The sequence below is a fragment of the Pogona vitticeps genome, chromosome 2 (assembly GCF_051106095.1).
Source record: "Pogona vitticeps strain Pit_001003342236 chromosome 2, PviZW2.1, whole genome shotgun sequence".
In the NCBI taxonomy this organism is placed as follows: Eukaryota; Metazoa; Chordata; class Lepidosauria; order Squamata; family Agamidae; genus Pogona; species Pogona vitticeps.
This window is the reverse complement of record NC_135784.1, coordinates 19,331,631-19,340,377: the sequence shown is the minus strand read 5'-3', so window position 1 is coordinate 19,340,377 and position 8,747 is coordinate 19,331,631. Positions and strand designations below refer to the sequence as shown.

The 8,747-nt window shown below is 47.9% G+C and overlaps 1 protein-coding gene across 1 annotated transcript in view; it reads left to right on the top strand.

The window, feature by feature from the left end:
• The first annotated feature begins 25 nt into the window (after positions 1 to 25).
• Positions 26 to 8,747, top strand: part of LOC110070393 (uncharacterized) — a 50,829-nt gene continuing 42,107 nt past the window's right edge. The window contains exons 1-5 of the mRNA XM_078388130.1: positions 26 to 355; positions 2,764 to 3,243; positions 5,407 to 5,533; positions 6,950 to 7,026; positions 7,585 to 7,711. Of these exons, the coding sequence (XP_078244256.1) occupies positions 2,839 to 3,243; positions 5,407 to 5,533; positions 6,950 to 7,026; positions 7,585 to 7,711 (736 nt within the window). The 5' untranslated portion in view covers positions 26 to 355; positions 2,764 to 2,838. The remainder of the gene's footprint in view (positions 356 to 2,763; positions 3,244 to 5,406; positions 5,534 to 6,949; positions 7,027 to 7,584; positions 7,712 to 8,747) is intronic.

The window sequence follows — 8,747 nt, the reverse complement described above, 5'->3', positions numbered from 1 at the left end:
TCACCCCACCGGTCCACACAAATTAATCCTGATGGACATGGCTGCCAAAGTCCCCGATATTTTTAAAAACCGCCTAAATTGTTTATTTTCCCGGTTTTCTCCGGCTTCCGGATGAGTACAGTAGAGCTGGAAGGGTCATGGGGTGGTTAAAGTAATAGAGTTTCGCTTCCTAGAAAGGCACCGAAGGGCATGGCTCTGCCATATCCGTTTCCGATTTTCCTGCCGCTCTTCCCCACCGCCCTTTCCGGCGAAAGGCGAATGTATTGGGGAGGGGAGGGGGACGTTATTCTTGGTAACCCCCAAAGAGTAGAAGGGAATCTCGCTTTTCTCCTGCTCAGTCCAGATAAGAAGAAAGGTGAGTAGAATGGAGCGGCGTGGCAGAAAAAAAGAAGCAGGGAGGTGGGGCTGGGAAGGAAAAGTGCCTTTGCTTCTCTCTTCTGCCAGGCCTTTGGCATTTCGAGTTTTCCCCCAAAGGGAAAGTTTCTGCCCCCGTCGCCCTTCTTTCTTCCCTTCCTCCTCTTTAATTAAGTCGGTCCCAAAATAAATTGCTGGGAGAGAGGTCTAATGGCTGTTCCCTGTGAATCCGGAGAAACAGGGTTTATCTGGGCAGAGGAGAAGGGGCTGGAGAGGCAACAATTATATAGTACTGCTCGGTAGGTGGGTTAGGTCTCTGGCTGCAGAGCCAGAAGTTGGGAGTTCGATTCCCCCACTGGGCCCTCCTTGAGAGGGGCTGGACTGGATGATCTCTAGGGTACCCTTCCAGCTCTGCAGTTCAAAGGTGGTGGTGGTGGTGGTTATTCCTTGTCCCCTCAAGGCATAGGGAGGTGGTTTTGTCACACACAATCCTTCCTTATATCTCTCTGTCTTTAGGTCTTCTTATTCCTTCTCTTCTAAGACTCTGCATTTGCATCTGAAGAGATCTTATCTGGCTACGGTGACCCATGCCTTAATCACATCCTGGTTGGATTATTGTAATACACACTAAAGTGATGAAAACAAGATATTATCATTATCATCATCATCTAGTATTATTTTTCACCGACGATGCTTGCACAGGCTAATTCGGCTACCCCCTTCTATGACTGCACTCTACATGGGGCTGATGATGGAAAGTGTCAGACCACTTCATCCGGTCCAAAACGCAGCAGCCAGATTGCTAACTGGGGCTGGTCACAGGGATCCCATAAGCTCCCTGTTACAGCAGCTCCACTGGCTACCAGTCAGTTACTGGGCAGAATCCAAAGTGCTGTTTTTGACCTAAAAAGGCCTAAACAGCTTGGGTTTGAGTTGTCTCAAGGACCACATCTCCCTTTATGAGCCTGTTGAGGTGTTAAGATCCTCAGGAGAGGCCTTTGTTTCGTCTGAGTCACCCTCACAGGTGGGCTTGGCGAGGACGCGAGAGAGGGGCCTTCTTGGTGGCTGCCCCCAGACTTTGGAACTCCCTCCCACTGGAAGCCAGGCTGGCCTCATCTTGGCTGCCCTTCGGCAGGCAGGCAATGACAGGCTTTCCCTGAGAGGGGCTTTTAAATGGATGGCTGTGCCTTCCTGCTTCGAATGTGGTTTTGGTATTGCTTTTGTTTACCTTTTTTTTGGGAGGGACATGGTGGTGCTGTGGCTAAACCGCAGAAGCCTGTGCTGCAGGGTCAGAAGACCAAGCAGTCGTAAGATCGAATCCACGCGACGGAATGAGCTCCCGTCGCTTGTCCCAGCTCCCGCCAACCTAGCAATTCAAAAGCATGCAAATGCAAGTAGATAAATAGGGACCACCTCAGTGGGAAGGTAACAGCGTTCCGTGTCTAAGTTGCACTGACCACGTGACCACGGAAGATTGTCTTCGGACAAAACGCTGGCTCTATGGCTTGGAAACGGGGATGAGCACCGCCCCCTAGAGTCGAAGATGACTGGACAAAAATTGTCAAGGGGAACCTTTACCTTTACCTTTACTTTACCATTTTTTTAGGGTGGTATTTGTTTGATCCTTTTTAGTGTTTGTATACTCACTGCTTTTAGCTGTAAATATTGTCTTTTAATGATGTAAGCTGCCTTGGACCCTTCTCAAGGAGAAAAGTGGGGTAAACATTTTAAATACATACATACATACATACATACATGCAGACAGACAGACAGACAGACAGACAGACAGAAATAATTATATGATTTTTTTTAATGATGTGAGCTGTATGTATCTAATCACTGTTTTTAGCTGTAAATATTGTCTTTTACGTATTAATGTAAGCTCCTTGGGTCCTTTTAAGCGGGGTAAAAATATTTTGAATGAATGAATGCATGTATGGAAAGCTTTCCCCTTGATATATTTTTCCAGAGTTGGGGTGGGAAAGGGTATCTGGAAGGGAAGGTTGCAGGATGAGAGGGAGCAAATATCATAGAGGGAGTTGTTAAGATTTCAGAAAGTCTTTTCTGTGGTCTTTATGAGTCATCTTATTGGTGTGTAAGAAGGCAAAATCATTCGTTATCCCTTCTAAAATGTCTGCCTGGTTCATGAGTAAAAAAAAAAAGATATCGGCAGAACGGCTTGTAAAGTTTGCCAGATGTGGTACCTCGCCAACAGAAACCACAGCTCAAAGGGGGACAGGCTTTTTCCGTCTCGAGTATCATTCAGAGTCTTGGTATCCAGATGTCTCCCTTCAGGGAAAATGCCTGCTTGTAACCAGGAAGTTCTTTTGCAGACAGAAGGGCTATGGGGTACATCTAACTTTTTAAAAAAAATTCTCACTGATACCTCAGTTCTGTCCTTGCTTTCAGAAAGAAGCTGGAGCAACAGGAAGGAGATCTTTTTGAGCCCCGTTGGAAGGTGAGCTGGAGGGGGACAGGTCCAAGATGGAAGAGCGGAAATCAGCAAATACGAAAACAGGAAGCGGAGGTTCTCATGGCATTGATGGCGGAAGCGGCGGAACAGCTGGGGAAGTAACAGGGCAGGATACGCTGGATCCGTGCGTGGACAACTCGGAGGTGCAGCGCCGGCTCTTCCGGGGATTGGGCTATCAGAACGGCACGGCGCCCCGGGAACTTTGTACGCAACTCCACCGACTTTGCCGCCGGTGGCTGAAGCCTGAAAGGTACACCAAGACTCAGATCCTGGACCTGGTGATCCTGGAGCAGTTTCTGATTTCCTTGCCACCAGAGATGAAGAAATGGGTGAGGGAATGTGGGCCAGAGACCAGTTCCCAGGCGGTGGCCCTGGCTGAAGGCTTCCTCCTGAGTCAGGCCGAGGAAGAAGAGCAGGTAAGAAAGAGCCTGTGGTTTTGCTCCTTTCGAAGGGAAGAAAGTTACAGTCGTGCCCCGCTTAACGATTGCCCCGCATTACGACGAATCCACATCATGACGATGTTTTTGTGATCGCAATTGCGATTGCAAATTGATGTTTTAGATGGGTTTTTTCCCTTTGTGAAGATCGGTTCCCTGCTTCGGTCACCAATTCTTCGCATTACGACGATCAAAACAGCTGATCGTTGGGTTTTCAAAATGGCTCCCTGCTGTGCTTAGGGACGGATTCCTCACTATACAGGCATCAAAAATGGCCGCCATATGTACGGTAAGTTTTTAGCCCATTGGAACGCATTAACTGGGTTTTAATGCGTTTCAATTGTTTTTTTAAATTTCGCTTTATGACGTTTTCGCTCTACAGAGATTTTGCTGGAACGAATTAACGTCGTTAAGCGAGGCACCACTGTACAATATATGGATGAGGATCCTAAACATGGCCATTGCCTGTTTCCTAGAAGTCTTTGAGGAAGTAATATATCAACAGCTTTGGCTATACATTTAGTGAATTTTCTCAATCTTCTAGGATAGAGACCCAGTCTTGTTCTGCAAGCAAGAAATGGGCTTGGATTTGCAGCTTTCCAAACTGCTCTGGTAACCCACGGAAATTTCAGAAAGATATATGAGATAAGAAGAACCCCAGTTCAATTCTTTCTTCATTACCTATTATGTGTTTTTTTTAATTCTAAACTGCTTTTCATTAAAAAATAGCAAAGTGTGCTGCTTGTCTACTGCCCAAAAGCACTCTCTGCATGGTTTATAATTTAATTATGCAGGCTACACATGGTTCCCCACCCTGCCACGCAGGCTGGGTACTCAATTTACTGATCTCAGAAGGATGGAAGGCTGAGTGAGCCTTGAACCAACTACCTGGGATTAAACGCAGGTCACAAGCAGAGTTTTGGCTGCAGTTTAACCACTGTGCCATGAGTCTGTGTTTCAAAAGGCCTTCCATTCAGGAATGGCTGAAGAGTCTGAGACAATGTAACTGTTTTGTACTCAGTGCTTAAAATACAATACAGTGGTGCCTCGCATAGTGAAAACTTCGTTAAACGGAAAGTAAAAAGCCATTTTTTACTTTCAAAAAATCGGCTGAAAACTCACCGTTTAGCGAAGTTTCCTGGGTCCGGCAGCCATTTTCGCGCCCTCGGTAAACGCGGCCATTTCGGGTGTCCGGCGGCCATTTTGAAAGTGCCGAACAGCTGATCCGTGGCGTCGCAAAGCGAAGATCGGTAAGCAAAACGCCCATTGGGGCCGACGCAATGCCTCCGCATTAGTGATCCCGGAAAAGGGATCGCTATTCGGATTCGTTGCTATACGAGGCGCTCGTTATGCGAGGCACCACTGTAATGTCAGCATCAGGCTTGCTTTCTTAGGTACTGTATTCTATTATCAGGATACCACCACTGAGGACTTTATAATGCAGTTCTACCAATGTCTTGTAAAGAGGCTGGATAGCTTAGTGAGTTAGTTGTTGGGCTGTGGAGCCAGAGGTTTGGGAGTTTGATTCCCCACTGTGCCTATTTGAGAGAAAAGCCAGTCTCTGTAGCCTTGGGCAAGCTGCACAGTCCCAGGGCTCCCCCTAGAGGAAGGGAACGGGAGATTACCTCTACCTGGAAAAGGTTTCCTACAAGCCAGAATTGCCTTTTTGGGACATCCAGTGGTGCCTCGCAAGACGAAAGTAATTTGTTCCGCAAGTAGCGCCGTCTTGTGAAATTTTCATCTTGCGAAAAGCGGTTTCCCATAGGAATGCATTGCAATGCATTCCTATGGGAACCTCACAAGACAAATGAATTAATTTCATTTGCGAGGCATCGGTCTTGTGGGGGGGGGAATCGTCTTGCGGAGCACAGCCATAGAAGAAATTGTCTTGTGAGGTACCACAGCGATTGCAAAAACCATTTGTTTTGAGGGTTTTTCGTCCTGCGAGGCATTCCTCTTGCGAGGCACCACTGTAATTATTATCTTGTTGGGAGAGACATCATTGGCATCCCTAATAAAGGGGTAAATTGGTATGCAAGGAGTCCCCTGCAACCTTTGGGCCCCAAACCATTGAAAGATAAGCCCTTTTCCTCCACAGTCTGGCCTCTTCCCTGACTCCACTTTCAACTTTTTACTTTTCAGTTGAAGTTGCTGTTGGGCAATGCGGCGGTTGAGTTGCCGAAGGCAGAGAAGGCCTCATTGGACACACAGAAAAGGACAGAGGTCCCTTGTATCAAAGAGGAGAGTAACGGAAGTACCATGTCACTGGGTAAGGTTAGCAGGCTGTGTGAAGATTTCAGTCGTTTTCATTGCTTTTCGTATGTCGTTTTTAAAATTCTTGTCACTTTTAATGAATTGTGAGGCATCTTGAGTCCCACGGCCGGCCGAAAAGCAGCATAGAAGTGCAAGAAGTGAATAATAAGGACTTGATTCAGCCTGTGCTGGTTGGACAGCTCAGTGGTTAGGTCTTTGGCTGCAGAGCCAGAAGTTGGAAGTTCAATTCCCACACTGGGCCTCCTGGGAGAAAAGCCAGCCTGGGTGGCCTTGGGGAAGCTGCACAGTCCCAGCGCTCCCCCTAGAGGAAGGGAAGGGGAAACCACTTCTATGTATTCTCTACCTGGAAGACTCTGAAAAGGGTCACCAGAAGTCAGAATGGACTTGGCAGCACATGGTGATGATCATATTCAGCCTGGCTTCTCTGTCTTGAGTCTGCCAGAAATTCCTAGCCTTCTTTAATAAGCTTCTTGAACCTCTTTGGAGGTAAGAGACTTCTGTCTAGCCTTTCAATGTGTGAAAGCACTGTTTTGTTCCAGGAACTAAAAACTCCGTAGAAATTCAGGGTAGCACTTTGAATTGTTAGATGGGTCATCCGTGTGGCAGAGGACAAGATCAGATTTCTTCACGTGCTGCTCGTATCCTCCTTCTGTTTCTGTACAGGGAAGAAAGGAGCAGCCCATGTTCTCCATCCCATCTTCAATGACTTAGATGGACTGTCCTCTAAGCAAAACCTTCTTGGTAGACAAGCTTTAAATATGAGTATACTTAGGGATGGTAGCATGTTTTGCTTTCTGTCTGGAGACCAGGGAATGGCCAAAATGAGACCCACTAGAGCAGTAGTCCCCAAACTTAAGCCTCCAGATGTTCTTGGACTGCAGCTCCCAGAAGCCTTCACCACCACCTCTGCTGGCCAGGATTTCTGGGAGTTGACGTCCAAGAACATCTGGAGGCCCAAGGTTGGGGACCCCTGCTGTAGAGGCTGAAGGACGGTGTGCTTTTGGACCACAACTCCCAGAAGCCTTCACTAGCTGTGTGGTCCAGGATTTCTGCAAGCTGCCGTCCAAAAACATCTGGGTTACCCAAGGTTGGCAACCCCTGGCTTTGGTGGTGGGAGTCCTCCAACATCTGGAGGGGCACCTTCTGCTGCTTTCAAAACCTACCTTCTGTTTTTTTACATAGGACCAAATGAGCCCTATATTCAGTATCTTCTATGTGTTGCTTTCCATCGCCATATTGATCGTGAACTTCTAATGTTGTTTGGATGGCCTCTGCCTGTCCCAGAGGACTTTTTTTTTAAAAAAGAGAAACCTTCCTGGAGACAGATTCATTTAAAGTTTTGGAATGTGCCCCCCAAGTTTTCTCGAGCGTAAAGGTGTCTATACACGTTTTCTCTCTGGGTTCTTCACAGGTGGTGAAAAGAACCTCTGGCTTTGGTCAGGGGCCTTTCCTGGAGTGGCGGACACGGGAGACGTCCAGGCGGACGAGGTAAGGGACGAACGGGAGAAGTCCCACCCATTTAGATGTCCTCCCACCGAATCTCTCCCAGGTGGGCATCAAAAGGGCAGTAAGTTTCAGGAGAAGCAAGTACCGTATTTTTTCCATGTATAAGACGGCCCCCACTTTTCTAATCCAAAATTAAGAAAAATAAGGGGTTTAGCAAGTCTAGGGGGAAAGGGATCAAAGCGCTGCAGGATTGCTTTGATCCCTGCCTGTTTTTGTTCTCTCTTCAGCTTACTTCCGTGTATAAGACAACCCTCAATTTTTAGTCTAAAGATTTTAGACCAAACTATTTATTTATTTATTTATTTATTTATTTATTGGACTTATATACCGCCCCATAGCGCTATAAGCACTATAGTCTTATACACGGGGAAAAATGGTATACAGTGGTGGCTATGAGAAGAGTTTCAGCTGAAAGACCTTAAGGCAGAGGCAGGCTGGTATGGGAAGAGGTGCCCACCCCTCACAGGTTCAGGCCCCAGCCAGTGGAGGGCTTGCCCTCTGCTGTTCTCCCTAGCTAGCCGTCTCCTTGTCTTCCTCCAGTTGATGTTGCTGTTGGACAAGGCGGCGTCGGAGCTTTCGGAAGCAAAGGAGGCACCCTTGGGTTCTCAACAGATGATGGAAGACCCTTGGATCAAGCAAGAGCGCGATGGTGCTGCTACCTCAGTGGGTAAGTGTTAGCAGGGTCTCCACTGTCCATATTGGCTGCTTTGGGTAGAATTGGCTTGAACTTCCTGGCCTCCCTGAGCCTGGGTGAGAAGGAGATGCTTCTCTCTAGCATCTCCTTCTTAACCTTGGGTCACTCAGGTGATCACGGACTGCACCTCCCAGAAACCCCCAGCCAGCACAGTTAGTGGTGAAGGCTTCTGGGAGTTGCAGTCCGAGAGCATCTGGGGACCCAAGGCTGGAAACCACTGCGATCGCCTAATGTGTGAGAGGTTTAGGTCTACCGAGAGAGAGATCACACTGGGTCTCAATGGGATTTTGTTGGGCAGCACTTGCGTACAGATTTACCTGAGAGCATGCTGTTGAACTTTGCAGCCATTACGCCTGAGAAAAGACATCCAGGGATTGCCCAGTGTGCTGGGCGGTGTGCTAAAGGCAGTTTCTTCTGTCAGCCGATCAGCACAGGAAGAAATAGGAGCAGCTGCCTGGGGAGAAAATGAAAAAAAAAAGGGACAGTACAGTAGGACCCGTGGTATCCACAGGGGGATCCTGCGGATGCTGAAAAATGGGGAAGCATCAAATGCTACCCATGGCATGGCCTCTTGCTGCTTGAGGTTGACTCAACCTTCTGTCCTTCCAAGGCTGATAAATTGAATTATCCAGCTTGCTCGGCTCAATGGGCAACGTGTAGCCTGTTATTATTGTAGCGGGCACGCTGAAGCCTCTACCAACTCAGGCCTCCAGGAGTGCTCACTCTTCTTCTTCAGTTGCTGCCACCAATTTTATCCAATACAGTGGTTCCTCGCATAGCGAGGTTAATCCGTTCCGGATTAACCTTCGCTATAGCGAAACATCGCTGAACGGATCAAAAAAACCCATTGGGTTCCAAATGGGCCGAAAACTCACCGTTCAGCGATGCTTCCTACGGCCGGCAGCCATTTTCGCACCCTCGTTAAGCAAGGGGAGGGTGCGAAAACGCTGCGCGCGGCCATTTCAGGGCTTCCGGCGGCCATTTTGTCCGCCTAACAGCTGATCGTCGG